The sequence below is a fragment of the Vidua chalybeata genome, chromosome 6 (assembly GCF_026979565.1).
Source record: "Vidua chalybeata isolate OUT-0048 chromosome 6, bVidCha1 merged haplotype, whole genome shotgun sequence".
Taxonomy (NCBI): Eukaryota; Metazoa; Chordata; class Aves; order Passeriformes; family Viduidae; genus Vidua; species Vidua chalybeata.
This window is the reverse complement of record NC_071535.1, coordinates 12709019-12728897: the sequence shown is the minus strand read 5'-3', so window position 1 is coordinate 12728897 and position 19879 is coordinate 12709019. Positions and strand designations below refer to the sequence as shown.

General features: G+C 38.7%; 1 protein-coding gene across 2 annotated transcripts in view; it reads right to left on the bottom strand.

Moving 5' to 3' along the window:
* Positions 1-8138: 8138 nt before the first annotated feature.
* BCL11B (BCL11 transcription factor B) overlaps positions 8139-19879 on the bottom strand; it is a 91161-nt gene continuing 79420 nt past the window's right edge. For both annotated transcript variants that reach the window (XM_053945545.1, XM_053945547.1), the window contains exon 4: positions 8139-10150. In XM_053945545.1, coding sequence (XP_053801520.1) covers positions 8139-10150 — 2012 coding nt within the window. The remainder of the gene's footprint in view (positions 10151-19879) is intronic.

The window sequence follows — 19879 nt, the reverse complement described above, 5'->3', positions numbered from 1 at the left end:
CCATTTTTTTTCCAGTGTACAATTACATTTGATTCTGTTCTCCATAACAGCTGGTTTAGGAAATGTACTGAAAGAAATAGTCTTGCATTGGTAAAGCATTGGCAAATGGCGTGAACTGGTCTTTTCCATCTCTCACATGTGTGATCTCAGAGAATGATCTGTCATCTGCCAGACAATGAAATGCATATTGTCATTGAGTAGCTAAAGGTCAGTGTTTAGCTGAGCTAGGAGAATAATTCAGAGCAAATCAACTATTAGGCAAATGCTGCTTCTTTTTTGCTTACAAGTTGTCTGCAAATAGATCACAATTTTCTCAAATATATTCATTATTCAGAATTATTTCCTGAATTATTTTTGTGTGTAATTATTGGTCTGTTCACAAGCCTTTCATTTTGGGTGCTTGGTTTTCAAGCTGTTTTAATTGGGCGTACAGATCACATGGCATCTTTCTGTCCTTTGGTAGGCTAAATGTAACTCTACTTTCTGATGGAAAAATCTCAGTCATTGTCTTGGAGTTCAGCGATCACTGCCGTTCTGTTATATGTTCCTATCATTTATGTAAGTTTTATGTACATAAAACCTCTAAACCAGATTCAAGTCCATGGAATACTTATGCAAATCAGGAGTAAATGTATTGAATCCAAAGAAGTAATATGGTGTAGAACCATTGTGAAAAATAAAGACCTTGAGAAATCAAATTTCCTTTATAATAGTTTTTCATTCCTTCATACCAAAGTTTGAATTCCATTAGTTTCACTTTTTTTCACAAAGATTTTTCTAAGCCCTCTTCCTTTACCAATTATTATGGAGTTCTTGGACTACACAAGCATGTGTGAAACAGGAGTAAACCGACCCAAGGATGTCACAAAGAGACTCATTTGGATTTGGTTGCTTGCAGCTTTATTTGTGTGATTTCTCACATTTTCTCTGTCAAAAGGGCCTAATTCTACTTTCCCCCTCATGCCAATGTGTGTGGGTAATCAGGGTTCTGACAGACAAGCTCTAGCATATCCAGTGGTGATGAGTTAAGGCATTACAATTTCCAGGAAGTCCAGAATTCTCCTTGCCAGGCATATATCACTTTCCCAAGCAGAGGCAGTAGACAGAGACCCCTTGTACCTCCAAACTCTCCCAGCCACAAGCTGGCATGCACAGCAGTGGCTGCTGCTGCTAAATCTTTGAGCACCACATCAACATCTGCAAGGCCTGCAGAGTCTTTACAGCTGGCAAAATGACGTGGTGGTGTAAAGCTCGGCTGGAGTGAAGTCATGTTTATGGGGTGTCAAAAACACCCCATTCAAATGCAAACTGTACAAAACTTAGAAGTAAAATGTAACAGCCCTTACAGTTCTCTTCAGAAGGCATCCAAAATGAACATGGCATTTGGGAAATTGTAGCGTGAACTATTGCCCAATATAATTGTCAGCGTCGGGTTCTGATTTCATTTTCACTGTTTTTTCATGAGTGCAACTTTTCAAAGCCTGTAACTTTTATATCACTCTGAAGCCTTGATCCAGCAAAGCGCTTACACACATACCTAAATTTAGATTGTAGATTCAGGGAGCCTGAGATCAGGAAGGAACCATCTGTAGGAGCTCTTCTGTAGCACACACCACTTAACTTCCCCTCCTGACTTCTGTGTTGAGCCAAATACTTTAAAGTCCAGGAGCAGTTCCTTTGAAATGAAATTCAATTACCTGCCTGCTTTGAATCAAAAGCCTGCTACATGGTTTGTTGGACCAGGGCCTCCAGGAAACCAGAATCTGGTCTCCAACACTCCAAATCTTTCCTATGCTTTCCAATAATGGTTTGAATAACAATTCTCTTATTTAAGATTTCCATGCATTAGCTAACAAGTTGGCTTGATAAAGAGCATCAGGACAGCGAACTGCCTGTAGCTGTCAGCTCTATCCTCAAAATGCAAATTGTGCAAAATTTTGCCTTTGAATGTTCATGTCTTTGTCCCTAGCTGAGAAGGAGGAGCAGATGTTTAGCTGCAGTTACATTTTGGTGCGTCTCACATAATACAGTCTGTTGCCCAAATTCAGGTCCTGGTTGAATTTGTAAGTGTTCTCCCTATTTGCATTGGCATCCAAAAAGCAGAACATGGTAACAAACCTGAGTGCACAAACCATACGGTTACATTTATGGGGAGGGAAGGAAGAAACATGAGCAAAGCACTTCTCAGCACCTTCAGAAAACTGAGGCAATGGCCCCAAACATAATTTTGTATGAGAAATGTGTCTGTTTCAAGCATTATTCGACCACTTTCTCTCAAGACCCCTATTCAGGATATACCTTGCGTTCTATTTAAGTCCAAGGGATGTAAGCAGGACTTGAGCATCTGCTCAGCATCATTCAGATTCTCATGTAGCTTTCTCAAACAAGATTTCTCTCCTGATGGACTCCCATGAGAACTGACAGAAAATATGGCAGGAGTTCTATCATCGGTACTGAGGCTTCAACCCTTTGCTCCCTTCTTTTTCCCCTTCCCACCCCTCAATGTCAAAAAAACAGGAAAGACAAGATTTGGAGATCAAGTCAAATGTCCAATTTATTTTTGTAACTTGAAACTGGAACAAACGTTGTTTTGAACGAGCGTACAAATGAAATGGTAGACACATGCTGAACTCAACATTGTGACAGTAAGGGGAAAAAAAGAGGCCAAAAATCTTGTACAGAGAATAAAAGGAACAATAAATATTTCACTAAGCCATATTGAAATGACCTCCAGCCATCTCAACATTTTATCCATAATAAAAAAAAAAAGTGCTCTTGTTTTTTAAACAGAGCACAAATACCAAGCAATAATAAATAGTTCCAAACTTGTAGTAAAAGACAAAACCTCCAAGTAAACAACAAAAGCTCATACAATAAGTAATAGAAAAAGGTAATAAAAATATTTTGCCTTGCCGGTACAAATGCAAACAACTTAAATCAATGTTACTTTGCTTTGCAGTTCTAAAATACAAAGAGCACCATAAAAATGAGTTTGCCTGTGATAAACAAAACCTTGGACTGTCTTTTACATAGGACTGGGATGAAATGCTGATTTTTTTTTTGACCCTTTCATTAAAAATTTCTATTTTTCTATCCAAAACCAGGTTTCTGCACCTGTCCTGTTGCTGGGGAGTCAACTGGAGTTTTGTTCTGGACTTCAGTGGCAGCAAGACTAGACACAATGAAAGTAATAAATTCAACCTTAAAAAAATGTAAAACTGAAAGTGTGAAAAGAACGATGGCAGCATTCTAGCTATGTCCATGTTATATTGTGCTTATGGCCTAGTAAACTACGGCTCTTCTAAGCAAGAAGAAAAGGTGGGCCATTTCAGTATCACTACAGTCTGCAGAAACACAACCCTTGTGCTTTTGGGTGACTTATTGTTAGTTTAAGTGATCTAAGTCACAAAATTAGACAACTGCTGGTGTTAGCTATCCTGGATAATCAAAAACAACAGCGAGACTGAAACTCCTAAACAACTTAAAATAAAATGAAAAGTTAAATTCTTTCTTAAATCAATGAATTGTGGACTGAAAATGTGCAGTTAACTTCTGATCTTCGTTGCACTGATGCAAGTCCAAGACATTCTTCTGAGTTCTGTGGCATGACTGGATTTATACAAAAGCCAGAGATCTGTATTTTCACCAAAAAGTAAAAATGTGCTTTTAAGGGACCACATTCCAACCTCAATTATGCTGGAATAATCCAGGACTAAGAGTGATGAATACTTCCTGATTTACATCAGTTTAATTGAGATACAGAATTTGTCCAGAAGACTTAAGGGTGCGACATTCTAGCCACAAAGGCATATATTTATCTGATAAGGTGGACCAAATTCTCTCTACTGTCACACCCATGACACTCCAATTGCTCCAGTGGTTCTGCACCAATGAAAGCAGAATAATTTGGCATGGCAATATATTTTTTTCCTGTTTTTGTTTTAAGTTTTACTGTCATTTTCTGCAAGAGCGGTGATCATTTTCTCCTCCCCTTCACTAAAGCATTAGTGCCTCTTCTGCCACATCTTCCCCTCAACCCAAAAGGGAGAGAGTGTGAGAGAGAGAGAGAAAAATAACTGCAAAGAAGAGAGACATCAAAAGGTACAGGATTTCATCCCAGTCCCTCAAACATTCAGAAATTTATGGAATGTACAATTAGAAGTGAACAGCAGCAAAGCAGCTAATAACATGGACTGGCAAGACCTGTACACGGAGTTGATCCTGTTCTAACAGGGAAGAGGAGGGCTGTGCCTGGACTAATTTTACTTCAACCCAATTACAGCTGTACCAACAGCAGGCCATTTCACCATTTTATGTCAAAGTGATGCAGCAGCTCTCACTTTTTGCTATAAAAAGACTTTCTTCCAGAGGGCAGTGGCAGGGTGTGAGGAGCAATGAGTGGGGGTTGGCCAGGAAAGAGAAGATGTATTGGACATCTTCTTGTTTGGAAGGAGGGGAAGAAATCTCCTCTCTCTCTCTCTCAAATCTGCAGGGAAGCTGTGGGATGTTACCCCAGACACCTTTCCAGGAACGGAATTTCTTTTCACACAAATAGCCAATATCCATCCAGCCTGGTTCAACCATACCTGGTAAAACCTTGATGCAAGGGGTCCAGGCAACTTTGAAGTTATTTAGAGCCCTGTGGGAACAGCACTTTTTTGTAGGCCATTTCTGACAAAAAAATATATATACAACTAAAATTATTTGTGAACAACAACAAGAAAAAAAAAAGTAAAATAAAAAAGCACTTAATTATTTTGTTTTGTTTCTTTTACTCAAAGGTCGTCTAACAACCCCCTTTTTTCCTGTACAATAAGGACTTCACATACAAATTTTTTTTTATTTTTGAATATTTTATCCTGCCAAATTAAAAAAATATATTATGGCAGCCTGTTTGTTTGTTTTTATTTTTATTTCCAAATTCACTAACAAAAAGGTACATTAAATCCCTTTAAAAGGACAAGCGTACAGTTAAAAAATTACAAGCTTCAGTAAAAATACAGCAAGTGCCTACATCATATGAATCAACCAATATCAATATCCATTCCAGAAGGGGAAGGGAAGGGGAGAAGGGGAGAAAAAAAGAGAAAAATAGGTACAGGTCAGAAACGTGATTTTTTTTTTCTGCAAAGCAATAACAATATTAAGCACTTTTTTCTACATACTTTTTCTACATGGTGTAGCAATCACCTTTTAATCCCCGAATACAAGATTCTATACATTTTTGAAATAAAAATTCAACACCCAAGGCAGAAAAAAATTTACTAAAACTCAAGACTTTACAGTTACAGTGACAAGAACAAATTTATAGACCCACCATTTAAATTTTACTGCAACATTTTCAAGGAAAAAAGAAATTTTTTTTTTTCTTTCTGGTTTTGTAAAATGCCCAGGCATTCTCCATTATTACAAATACTGGTCCACTTTTACAGTAATCAAGAAATTTTAATATATATAATATATACTAAAACCCCGTCACCAAAAGAAAACAATATACACATGGCCATTATGGCATTTTTTTAATAACCTATTAAGCAAACTTTGAAAAAAAAAAAGATTGCTCAAACACACATACACACAATTTCTTTTTTACCCTTGTATGTATTCAATACTGTAAACGTATTTTAAGACAGAGTGCACTAAATTTAACTTTTAAAAAAAAATTAGCCGTTGTTCCTGAATTGTTTTTTCTCATTCAATGATAGCAACTTGTAATTTGTGTCATTTGAGTTTTAATTCAGCAGTAAATCATTTCCATTCCATTTCCTAAGCAGCGTTGTCCTGAAAAAAAAAAAGGCTGAGAATAATTCAGCTAATGTATGTCCGAAGTTGTGCTGGGTATACATCTTCATTTGATTGGGTCTTATGGCATTTTCATGTCCACTATCTTCAACCAGTAATTTTTTTTTTTTTAAGTAAATGTGGCTCTTTTTTTTTTCCTAAAGAATGTACTTTTCTTGTTTTAGTTTTTTTTAAAAGTCTTTCCATTTCACAAAAACATTTTGCATTTGTCTCAAGAGACTCAAATAGGAAGATCAGTTTTCAAGGCACTCACGTCAAATTGAATGGCAGTAGAAAAACTGTCCAATAAATTATTTTTATTTATTTTTCTTTATAGTGCCAGTATTGTGAATGCCATGCTTAGCAACACTGACACTTAATCTCAGCTGTTCCTCTACAGTTTAACCCACCTTTGGGCCAAGTAGAATATGATGTAATTTCTTGTTGAGAAGCCATTTTTCTCTTAACCACAAACAAAAGATTTAAAGTGCGGGTCAACATAATTAAAATCTCTAACCACAATTGTCTACTGTTTGCTAATATTAGTTGAAAAAGGCTTTTAAAAATTTGGAATTTGAAAGTAGAGCAGGTGTATTTTTCTTTGCTTTAATTTTTCTCTGTTGAAATGCTTTTATCTGAATACAATTTCATTCTGTTCCTAATTAAGTTGGAAAAAATCTTACCGGCTTCAGTAGGAGCAGAATCTTGCCAAGACAGATAAATCAAACAGAATTTATTTTTTCCCTTCTTTATAATAACATCACTGTACAGCATCTAAGATAGTTCTAATATTTCTATTAATAAACCAAATGCCTGAGTTGAGGCTTTTCACTGAGAAATTCGCACTTTCCCATCTTTTAGTAATCAACTACAGCAAATACGGACTTAAGTAGATGTCCTAAATTCAAATTTATGATTTTGTGGTTTTCAAAGGAAAAAAAAAAAAAATATGGCATTTGGCTCCTCTGAGGTTTGAAAATAATATTAAAATGCTCAAGATGTACTTTTATTGTCTCTGGGAAGAGTCACAGGAGGGGAAGAGGGAGGGAAAAACACTCCAGAAAGTGACAAACTGGCATCATTATGTTGCCATAGCTTTTAACAAGAAGAAACTATCCTATAGTAATGCACAATTAACAATGTTTCTGGGTTTTGAGTGTAGCAGCCTTCTGCATCCATGTCTTTTTTGTTGCCATAACTTTAGCGCTGAAATCCATCTAGAAAAGGCCTCTATCTTCAGCGACATTGTCAGTGCTACGTATTTGATCCAATTTCAAAAGAAAGTGCTAATTTTCAAGATTGTTATCCGCTGTACAATTTTGTTTTTCCTAATCTTCAAGGTTATTTAAGAGGAAAGAAAAAGAGGAAGGAAGGAAGGAAGGAAGGAAGGAAGGAAGGAAGGAAGGAAGGAAGGAAGGAAGGAAGGAAGGAAGGAAGGAAGGAAGGAAGGAAGGAAGGAAGGAAGGAAGGAAGGAAGGAAGGAAGGAAGGAAGGAAGGAAGGAAGGAAGGAAGGAAGGAAGGAAGGAAGGAAGGAAGGAAGGAAGGAAGGAAGGAAGGAAGGAAGGAAGGAAGGAAGGAAGGAAGGAAGGAAGGAAGGAAGGAAGGAAGGAAGGAAGGAAGGAAGGAAGGAAGGAAGGAAGGAAGGAAGGAAGGAAGGAAGGAAGGAAGGAAGGAAGGAAGGAAGAAGGAAGGAAAGAAAGAAAGAAAGAAAGAAGAAAGAAAGAAAGAAGAAAGAAAGAAAGAAAGAAAGAAAGAAAGAAAGAAAGAAAGAAAGAAAAGAAAGAAAGAAAGAAAGAAAGATAAAAAAAGAAAGAAAGAAAGAAAGAGGAAAAAAGAAAAAAGAAAGATTTCAGTTCAAATGCTGGCTTCCTCACAAGAAATTACACACACTTAGCTTAAATTTCAACAAAGCAGCGGCCCAAAAATTATAATTTTAAAAGATATGTTTCTCTCCTACTTGCAAGTAATCTCAGGCTACGACTGGGTAAAATTAAAAAGGGATACCCAACAAAATTTTAAAAGAAATTTAAACAGAAAGAATAAAAAAAGTACCTGCACATGCCAAAAACTTACAAAAACCCAATAAATACAGAAATTATTGCACAGTTAAAAGGCTCCACAATTTTTACTGCCTTAATCAACCCTCGGGTTTAATAGAACTTTGTAGACACAGGTTATATTTAAGTGCCAAAGTCTGGCACCTTACCATAGTTATGCTAAGTTATGTTTACGGAGGCAAGTTAGGTCATCTTTTCTCAGTTGGCAATAGTTAAACTGTACAAATAAAATGTTACCTAGACCCCTGAAATTTAACCTAGCAGAGGTGGGGGCAGGGGGGATGGGGGGGGGGGGGGCCTTAGCTTCTTTCTGCCTGCTCAATTTTGACGTCATTTGTCAGCAAATGTTCTCCATGCCACTTTTTCATGTGTTTCTCCAGGGTGCTGTAAACACTGAAGGGCATCTGGCAAATGTCGCAGCGGTAGACCTCCTTCCCTATCTGGCCATGCGTTTTCATATGGCGCGTCAGCTTACTGCTCTGGGCACATGCATAGTTGCAGAGCTCGCATTTGTAAGGCCGCTCTCCAGTGTGGCTCCGACGGTGTACCGTCAAATTGCTGCAGTTCTTAAAGACCTTGCCACAGTACTCACATGTATCGCTCCTGCGTCCTTCCTTCGAACTGGGTCGCCCGGGGCCGGGTCCACTGATGTGGGGGGTGCTGCCTCCGCTCGCCGTGCCGCTGCGCCCTGAGAGCCCCCCATCCAGCATGTCCCCCGGCGGAGTGGAGAAACGCAGGCTCCCGTTCTCCGATGAGTGCTCAGAAGAGGTTGCAAAGGGGGATTGTCGGGAGTCTGTGAATCCGAGGAACGGATCCTTCATGAAGTGCCGCGATGCTGCGTACCCTACCAGCCACTGGGAGTAAACGTTTTCGGAAGGTATTATCGTTGCTGGTGGCAAGTCCAAATCTTTCTCTACCTTTATTCTTTTAGAGGAATTGTTTAAACTGGGGCTCGTGATAGGTGTTGGCTTGCGGGGGAACAAGTTTGGGAAGGGTTCACCCGGGCCAAAGTTTCTTCCATTGACCGTACCTTCCTCAGTGCGGTCCAGCTCTCCTACCACTGAGTCTTCATCACCTGGATCTCTCTGACAGAGGTCTCGAGGACACAAGTCTCGCTGGTCAGAGGACCTTTTCATGAAGCTACTCCTCTTCTGTTTCTCAGCTAACATGTCGTTATATTGCTGAATGGCACCTAGACTTACATTCTCAATGACTTTTCCCAGGACGAGGGACTTCTCATCTGGCAGCGACTTAGAGCCGTTTTCTCGGTTACGACTCAGCTCTGAGTCCATACTAAAGCTCGACTCTGGCCGGCTCTCATTTTCAAGCTCCTCTTCCTCCTCCTCCTCCTCTTCCTCTTCTTCATTGTCATGGCCCAGGGAAGGATCGCTCTCATTCCTGAAATCTGCCTCACTGGATTTCAGTCCCTCTCCAGTGAGCTCACTTGTGCCTGGCTCTGGGGAACTAGTGGTGGACAGTCCATCATCTGACCTGCCCGTCATGGAGCCAGCTTTATGCATATGCGTTTTCATGTGGCGTTTTAGCTTGCTGGCCTGGGAGCAAGCATGGTCACAGAGCTGACACTTGTAGGGTTTTTCTCCTGTGTGACTGCGCCGGTGCACGATAAGGTTACTCTGGAACTTGAATGTTTTCCCACAAAATTCACAGGACTTGCTCTTGGCCTGAGGCTGGGGAGGCGTAGTGCTGCTAGGGGGCATGGGGGGCAGTGGTGGGGTGCTCAAAAAAGGTGATTTAGGACTCGGCTGGAAAGGATTCAACAGACGGTGCATAGGGTTGGTGCGACTGGGTGAGACTGGCGGAGGGGTGGAACTGTTTCCTGCCAGCTCTCGAAGCCTTCTGGAGAAATCCATCGCTGGGGACTCAATTGCCATGGGGTTTAAACGCATAACTCTGTCAAAGGCACTGGGATGCTGGGCAACTAACCCCATTTCTTCGGCACTAAGGCGATGTGGATCCAGATGATGACGAGGCGGTGGGCTGAACAGCGGAGGCGTGTTTGGGAGCCGACCCTCACCAAAGCCAGGGTGTTCACGCAAGATGGGTCCTGTCATGCGCAAAAGGTTGAAGGGGTTGTTGTCTCCAAGAAAATTCATCAGTGGGGACTGTGCAACAGTCTCCGGTCCCAAAGGAGGAGGGATGGTGATGCGTGGAGTAAGGGAACTGTTTGAAGGGCTTGTTTCCAGGTAGATGCGGAATCCATGTGTGTTCTGGGCATGCTGAAGCAAGAACCAAGCGCTATTAAAAGGCTGCTTGCATGTTGTGCAAATATAGCTTGAAGGCTCATCTTTACCTATAAAAGAAAAAACAGAAAGAGCACTTAAAAAATAATACAGCGGAGAACATTTAAATACAGTTGGCATTCACTTTATTTTGCTAACACACTTCCTCCTTGGCATTTCTGAAAGGATTTAATTGCAACGTATTGACTGATATAAATTGTTGAACAGCACATTTACTCACTGCACTTATTCACTTAACATGTATGACAAATATCACACATACGCATTTGTGCTATATACGTTTACATCCTCTAATTTGCAAATAAAACCTTCTTTTATGACGTGTAAGGATACAAATCCTTTCATGTGCTTATTCCACAAAAAGGAATTTGTTTCAAGGGATTTATGACCACGGACAAAAACCAAGAAAAATGCAGTGTGGTAGGTTTTACAAGGCACCTGTAAGGACCTTTAGTGTCATTTTCACTCTCTCATTTTATATACTTCATGCAGCAGTCCCCTGAGATCTTGCTGAATTTAATTTATACATGCTTAAGTCATGCCAGCACTTCCATTTTTAAAATATTATGTAGCTATTTAGCCACAAAAGTCCTATTCAAGTCAACAGGAGCTTGGAAAACATACCCTTGCATAAACCACTTTGACGTTCTTTTTGCCAAAACACCAAGAAGCCACTCAAATGAAACATCCGGTAATCAAAGCCGACAGCACAGTTGCAATTAACAGTAACAAATGTCGGGCCATGCTTGAACCAGGTCCCAAGAATTTCTGAGGCAGCCTGAGCCTGCCCTCCAATGCAGAAATGCTCACCAGAGCCAAAAACACTGTTCTGTTTTCTTTTCTAGCCTCTTGGAACAACTGCATAAAGGTGGAAAGCATTCCTTTAACCTTGATTCAGCTTTACATAAAGGACAGGTGTGGACAAGTCTGCATCACAGTCATAATTTTTCTAGCTAGAAAATTCCGGTCCTAGGCACAATGTAAACTATGTGGTATCTGCAAAAAGCACTTCCCTCCTTGCCCTCCCTCCTTTTTTCAATGCCTCTGCAAGACTCTGATAAATTCATAAATATGTGTCAACTTGAAAATCATGATCCAGGATTTGTTTTGTTGTTTGTTTTTAAATGAGTGGGAGGTTTCCTGAAAAAAACCTGACCATTCCGGAAAACCAAAAATTAATTCCTTGCTTGCTTATTTGTTTATGATAGCGCATGTTTTGTCTAGCAATGGCCCCACTGAACTTAAAGGCACTAAACTTCCTGAAAGCTCAATACTTGAACCAAGTTTCCTGCCTGACCCATGATGGAACCGGGACCCAAGCAATGCCTGATTCAGCCCCTCCACAGGAGCTCAAATCCAAAGCTGAACTAACACATCCTTTCTAGACAGGGGGCTGCCATTCCCAAAAGCTTGTTGCATGAGCTTGAAAATTAAAGTGCTTATAAAGTGAACAGAACCATATTATCGAAACTACCTTGTATAAAGGAATGACTCATAGCAGACCAAAGAAAAAAACAAAAATCAAAAACCAAACATTTAAACTTGGGCACATCAAGAGAAGCTGATTGAATTCCCCTCTTCTGGCTGTTGCAGGAATGACTGCTGCTAACAAAACCTACAAAACCTTAGACAAGGAGGCTAGAAGATTATCTGCCTACCTATCAGCCTGTCAGTTTATTTAATCTTATCAAGCAATATGCATCCATAACAGCATAAAGGAAAAAGCATGTATCAGATTGAGACTTATTTACAAAGGTAGGTGATAAATGTGGTGCAAATCTTCATGCACTTATTGATTTAGTAAGACTATTGCTGTGGATAGCAGCTTCAAACCCTGATTTCACTGAAGCTGTCTTTTTACAGCCAATAAAAAATGTGCACAATACAGTAGACATTTCTGCCTAGCTGATGTGGCCCCCATGCACTGGACCCACACTGTGTCTGTATGGGCCAGACATAGTTGCTTTGATTAATTTCTATCAATCATTATTGGAAAAAAAAAACAAGTTTGGGAACTGCCCTTGGCTTGAAAAAAGTGCCCATAACTGCTATTGACATTAATGAAAGCCACATACAAACATGGAAAGGAACTGTTACATTATCCCTTAAAAATCTACTTAGTACTGAGGCAGTTAGGAAGTTTTATGTCAGCTTTGCAGCCAAAGCAACAGTAAATGCTCCCATTATTACTTCAAATATTTAAATTTCTGTTTCTTACAGAAATATTATGAAAATGTCTAGACCTTTAACTTTTCTTGCACAGCAACATGTGTAGTATAAAAAGTGACAGAAATCACTGAAGCAAATTAAAGTATATAACATACTCTGTCAAAAGCTTTTTTAAACAATATGTTTTACCTCAGCTCACCCTAGAATAGATTTTAATAAAGCCCCTTACAAAGTGTGATCTAATAGCAAATGCAGTGCAGCATCTTACAAGGTCATATATCTTTAAATTAAAGAGTGCTCTGCACCCTTCACCTTCACTTTATCCACTTTAATTAATCGATTTATTACCTACAGCTGTTCAATTCTTTCATTTTTAAAGTCACAGCATGCACTCTTTTTTTTTTGTTGTGGGTTTTTTTCCTTTAAAAAAATAAAATTACTGAGTGTCTGTGTATGTGCATGCATTCTCTTTGCTTAGCTCAAGAACTGACAGGAGGAAGAAAGCAGCTGTGTATTAGGCGACAACAACAGCAACATGTTTACTTCAGAAAAGGCGCATACGTAAGAAGGAAAATTCCTGAGCAGGCTGAGGATCAAGGCCAACCTAAAACTGAAATGGCTGATTAAAAAAATTACCCTCAAAATGGCAGCTGGCTGGATGCTTGCTATTACATGTTACATGGAACTAAGAAATTTTGGTTTGTTTTCCTCTCCAAAACTTCACCTCCATGAAATTCAAGAGAGGAAAGTAAGTCCCCACCTTTTTAGTTTTCTTTCAAAAAGACAAAATTAGTGCTACTAGTGATCTAAGATTTATATGCTAGCAGCCATAAGTCTTCTCTCCCTTGTTTGTTTTGTTTAGCTTTTATGTCCCTCAGGGCTCCTCTTCAGGAGACCACAGCAAAATTGACTGTAGGCCACCTGACTACTAATCTCTGACTGATTCATGAATGTTCATATATGCATACCTATATATATATATATTCACAACCCTCAAAGACTCTCCCCAGACTCCCTCTTAAAAAAAAAATAGGAAAAAAAAAAAAAGTTAATTACCATATTATCACTTCATGGTTATCTTGCCTAAAAGTTGCTCTGAGCAGTGTAGATGATCACTTTTAAGAACAGAACAATGTCAAAAAGTCTTTGAAGATCCTCTCCGAACATTTTTATGTTCAAAAACTTGCTAAATATTTTAAACATGCCCAGAAACAGCCATGTATTGCTCAAGAATGATCCTTATATTTAATAAGGCACCTACACTATAAAAGTCTTTGTTATAAGGCTATTTTTGATATATAGCTATCTTAATCCCTTGCCACCTGCACTGAAGTTTGTCTAAATACCCACTTTATGACAACTACCTATATAGTCTTTGTCATATGCAGTCTTTATCACTTTAGCATGTGCTTCACTTTGAGCATGTGAGTAATCAACATCAGTGAAACATAAGCATAGGCTGAAGTGCTCTGTTGGATGGTGATGAAATTATTCATGTGCTTAGAGTCAAACACAAGCCAAGACTTCATTAATACTGTTAGATGAATTGAACATGGTTTCAGTCCTACAGTCTGTAACTATGCTTGAATTTCGGGGCTGAGAGCTGAAGTATAATTCTTTATTTTTACAGTAGTTTGTAGATATGGTGTATGTACAGAGATGAGACATCCAGGTCACAGCTCCTGAGCAATCAATTGTAGCTTCCAGGTTGCAGTAAAGCCAAACAAATACTGCCAGTTTAGACATGATAGAGGTTTGTAGGGCTGAATCCTACTAAGACCTACTGAAATGGTATTTCAGGTATTCAGAAATACCATTTAAAGGCTAGGAGGGATTGTGAAATTAAAGAATGAGAGGACTGGGATAAACCCTAAGGTTTGACCTCATCCAATTCCAGCCCTCCTGTCATGGGCAGGAACACCTTTCACTAGACCAGGTTGCTCAGACTTCCATCCAGCCTAGCCTTGAATACTTCCAGGGATGGGACATTTGTAACTTCTCTGGGTAACCTGTTCCTGTGCCTCACCAATCTCATAGTAAAGAATTTCTTTCCTAATATCTGGTCTAAACCTACTTTCTTTTAGTTCCCTCTTTGTCCTGTCACTACATGTCCATGTCTGTGAATCTATTCATATCTATGCCAGCTTCTCCAATATCCCACTTCAAAGGCCACCAAATGGAGAGCCTACAATCTTTTAAAAGTCTACCTTATTCCTTCTCTCCTTTACCATCATTAAAATTCCCCAAGTGCCTAATCTAAATCTTTCTTCCTGCAATTAAGATCTTAATATATTATCCTTACCAGATGTACATGTAAAACACAGGAAAAAATTTGGTCTGCACCTCACAGTTATCATCCAACCCAAGGATTTTCAGCTGAACCACTTTGTGTCTTTTAGCACCCTCTTCTTTCAAGTTGATTTGGAAATGTTGAGGGAGAATTCACTTTGCATTGGAGTAGTCAGTGGCCATGTTGACTATTTTCAGTATGAGAAAAAAGCTGTCTTTCCAATTCTAATTGCTGAGTTCAACTCACAACAGTTAGATTTTGCTGTATTTTTACCTGGTAGATTAAAAATCTCTCTAGTATCTTCTCCCAAAGCAGGTCATTATAAACTTTGAACTTATTGAACACTGTTGCCTTTTCTGCATATTATGGCAAAAAGATGGTCTTCTCCAGAAATATTAAAATGTGTTCCCTCGATTAGTGCATGACAGATTATGTTCCATTCAAAATGTCAATACAATAATGAGCCTTTTTCTCTTTTGTGAACAGCTCTAAACAAAGCTGAATTCAGACCCTGCCTTCCAAATTCTGCCCTTACAGGAGACAGTGAGAAAATACAGGTCAGAACAAGACTAGACTGGGTCTGTAGACATCCACCCCACTGCACCAGTCAGCCTGAATCCCTGACTTATCTGTCCCCTGCAGTCTGACTTGTATCATTTAGTGATATGCCGATCTTCCTTGCCCAGTTGGTACATAACTTTATATGTACCCTGAATGCTGAGCGCCTTTACCCTGGAGATAAAAATTTCCCTCAAAATATCCTCAGTTATTCTGGATACCATCAAACAATAATCAGTGTGAGATAAGAACTGTTGAGAATTCATTATTTTCTGCTGAGCTACAGTGACATCCAGTGCCTTATGAATCCTCCCCTCAGCATGCCTGAATAATTCCATTAGCGGTAACAGGGAATGAACTCCCCCTCATTTTAATCACCCACCCATAACCCCTGCCAGGACTGCAGTGAGGACCTGCAGTCAGGTCCATATAACCACTGCCATTCCTTACCTCCAGCAGGACTTTCCAGATAATGGTTCTGGCTCCATTTTACAAAGTTACAACAGCAGCAATAAAAATGTTAAGGAATTTTAATGTTGGTTTACTGCACCTTTAGAAGTTCAGGAAAGGTAGAAACTTGCAAGCTTTAGAGAAAGGACACCTTTTATTGTAGCACTCAGGAACAGACATATATCAGGTTCCTACAATCTTTCCTCCAATATTGCTCTCTTCTCCACCACTTGATTTTTAATGAACATTTAAATAATTACTCCTTGTTATTATGATGGTTACTCTAATAATACCAATAAAGGTAGCATTGATGCTCCATAAAAAACACACCTTCAATTGAATTATTATTAAATTAAAATGCCATAATCGAGAACACAATTTTAACAAGTCTCCTTATAAGACCAGCTGACATTAAAGAGAAGGACATTAAATACTAGAAAGATTTAATGTTTCATAGTGAAAAAAAAAAAAAATCATCATAAGTGGTTTGACAGATCACCCAGACAAGGGCCAAATGCTTTTCAGGTGTCTGCAGTGTGGTTCTGCTATGTGACCTATATCAGTTCATGCTTGGTGTTTCATTGGGTCTGCAAAAATATCTCTAATATAGGTATTTATGCTGAAGGGGTTTAATAAGCCATATTACAACTTTAAATTTTCCAAGTTAGCAAGAACTTTTACTCACCTATGTTTATAATAGAATAAACATTATCTGAGCACACACAATATTGAGAGTTTTATCCTCCTTCCCTGCATTCACTGAGCTGTTTGGAAGTGCTGCTACCTCCATTTGAAAAGGACTGACAGTCTCAATAAAAATTAAGACAGAAATGCGAAGTAGGGTCCAAATATGGGTGTGAATCACCACTGCCAGTCCAATGCCAGTCACTAGCTTTAAACAACAGACACAAAGGTCCCATATCCCTTTTCACCTCTCTTAATATTAATTCTGTTTTGATGGCAGCAAGAATTGAAGACGGAAAACAAGCACAACTCTATCCCCAGAGCTAACACAGTTCATCCGTCCCTATACTGCCTCATCTAAAGAAAGGGCTCAAGAGAGTCTTGCAGCACATCCTGCTGAGGGTTATGGGGACTATCACCAACAGTTTATAAAGTTAGCATCAATTGGAAGCTAAAGTTGGTATTTTATGACTTAACAAGTCGCCTGCAGTCTCACAACCCACGCACCTCCAATTCTACACTCAGATAAACAGCCCTGGTCTCCTGTAAATCTCAGCCAACCTGAAGTGCATCTCAGTCAAGAAGAGTAGGTGAAGGTTTAGGTGTAAAAGCCCAAGCATGAGGGGCCACAGGGCCTGTCATCATCTGGAAATGGGGAATCTCAGGATGAGGTCAGTGAAAGAAAAGAATGTGACAGGGAAACAAAAATGAAATGTTTTTAAGAGGTGGATGGAAAATCAGGGGTTTCTGAAGAAAGAAGTAATCGTGAGGTGTTACTTCTCAGTTACAGAATCCTATTTCCTCCCATACAAGGCCCTGTTCTCTTTTCCTACCTTGCCTCTTGATAGCCTATCTCCTCCAGTGCCATCTTCAACAGAAGAAAAATCACGACTTCATGCAATATTCTTCTCCCACACACTGCCTGTATGTTTTACAGCTTTCCCCATCCTCTTTCTACCTTGACTAGTGAGACTGCAAGCTCTCAACAGAGATTATGCAAGAAGCTTTATGCCAAGAGAACATACACACCCCACAAGACCCCATTATTCCCTGCACTGATTTTGATTAGTGATGTGAATATTCTTGAGAGCATTTTCTACCTGTTAGAAAATATCTACAGTAGTACTGGTTTACACAAATATTAAAAAATATTAATATTACACTACTGTAAACAGTTGCTATCATTCTTCCTATGCTAAAGCTAACTGTCAAACTCTAGTTTTGGTGGACTAAGTGCTGTCCCACTTTTGGGAAACGATTTTATTTTCTGAAGTCATAACAGCAGTATTTTTTCCCTATTAGGCAGAACTGCAAATAATCTGTTTGTCACTCTTGTAATAATAAATATTTATTTTGCCAAATTAACTATTTTATTAAATGAGGGGAAAACCAAATGGATTAATTACCAATACAGAGCTGAGAAGTCAAATTGTCATGCTACCTACAGCCAACCTTTCAGAATTCCAAGAACAAAGAGCATAAATCCTTAAAATCTTAGCAATATCAAGCTGATATACCTTGCCAAACTCTGATTTGAATTACCCTGCTATGAATTCAAAGTAGCTGTGATGATCACCAACGCAGAATTTTCCAGATAAACCATACCCAGTTGTCACTAACAAGGATCTTAACTAGACTTACATAAATGTACCAAGTTGCAATTCATTTGTTTTTTTTCATTGAACTTTCCCCAGAAGCATATTATATGTCCTCTCTGGCATTTATACTTATAAAAAAGGAGGAGGCTGCAGGCAGACTACAGCCATGCATAACACAAACAGATGCTTCCTGCTTCTTAATGGACATGGGCGACCTTTGGCTGAAGCAGCTTGTGTTCAATGGTCCCATTTTCTGTGAGACTTAATCATACCTCAGATCTGTACTGCCAGATTCACATAAATGAACCAAATGCACAGCTCAGTTTAATTTCTAGTGCGTTACAAAATGGTAATACTCTATTTTTAGGTAGAAAATGTCAATAGGCATTTTGGGCAACTTCCTTCTGGATGTCCAATTTCTCATTCCTTAAAAGAGCTTCTGGCTTACTGGAAGTTAATGTTCAGCCTACAGAAGTATAAGATATGCTTTCACTTAGTGCAGAAAAGGAAAGAAAAATGGGTTGCAGAAGTTGGAACTTGTGACACAGGGATTTTTACCCAGAAGCACTATTTAAATGGAAGATAAAAAAACATGTTTGTCATCTCTGAACACCTTCTCCTAATTGGTGTTAAATCTAAAATGCAAAGGCAATTTATAAAGGAGAGGAAGGGAGAAGTGTGAAAAGTAAGGAGCAAACAGGAAAATCAATATTAAAAGATCAATAGTGAATGAGTTAACTTTTAAATTAGCCCTTTGTGATACAACAGTTTCAACTAACTCCACCTTTAGCATCTAAACAGCTTTGTGTCTTTTAGATAGTTTCTTTGAACCTAACACATCAACTAGCAGACTCAATGGATGTTTTACAAACCTGCAGCATAAAATAGTGCAAACTATCAGCTAAAATGGGGATGGTGATACAGAGGGGCACTATACCCACTCATGAGATTAAAAGACCACAGGACCACCCGTGGCTAGTGGTGTAATATGTAGAATCCCACTTACAGCACTCAGGAAAAACTCTTGTACTGCTCAAGGACACTTTTAGGCCTTTTCTTTGCATAAGGTATTCAAATGCATTTGAAATAATGTCAGTCTTTTCTACAACATATGAAATATGCCAGCAGCTTCCCTTTAAATCGGTTTCCTGTAAGCAGTTTTGTTTGAAAACTGGCAAGTGCTGGGATTTTTTTTTCCCACAGACTTCTAAGGTGCCATTTTCTCATCTTACAGTCAAGAATTCTCAGTAATCTGAATAGGAACTAAATGGAGGGTACATGAAGGAAATTGTCCATGTCACATAATGGAAAAGCAAAGAGAAAATTAGAAAACAATAAAAAAAGCCAAAGGGTGAAAACAAATTTTCCTGGGATTTTTTTTTCCCCAGGAGTACTTCTGTCTGTTTTACTACAACTGTTTCTTAAGGGTATTAGGTGTCTATTCATAGTTGCTAAATAAAATAGCATTTTTGTTTTAATTCATTGCTTCTTTAACAAATGCTAACTCCCATCTCTGCTTCTTTAAATCTACAAAATCTCCACATTCAAGCCTAAGAAGTATTGTAAAGGCTGTAAATCTTGTTTTAATGGAATGTACATTTAGCTATGAGGAGATAATTGACGTTATGGAGGGCCTAGATGCTGAATTATATAGGTTATCTAATACAAAGGGGACTCATTACCGAAGCACTACAAACAAGTAGTAATATATGTATATTGTTCTGAGTGGCGTTATAGCAAAAGTGTTCAGGTCTGCGGGGATTTATAAAACACAAGAAAACAGCAGACATGCACTTGTAAATTTGTCTCATTTGTCTCTGAAGTTAAAGGTTATTCCCTTGATCTGAATTTGTAATAAAAACATGCTAGACTAAGGTTTGTAGAGAATGTTTGAATATGTAAATTGTGTATAATGATAGGCAATTATAGGGTAAAAACTGGACCTTATGAATGTTAGAGAATTGCATGGAGCATCAAAGTATTTTCCTTCAGATGAAATATTTATCTTTTATGCATGTTATAAGCACTTT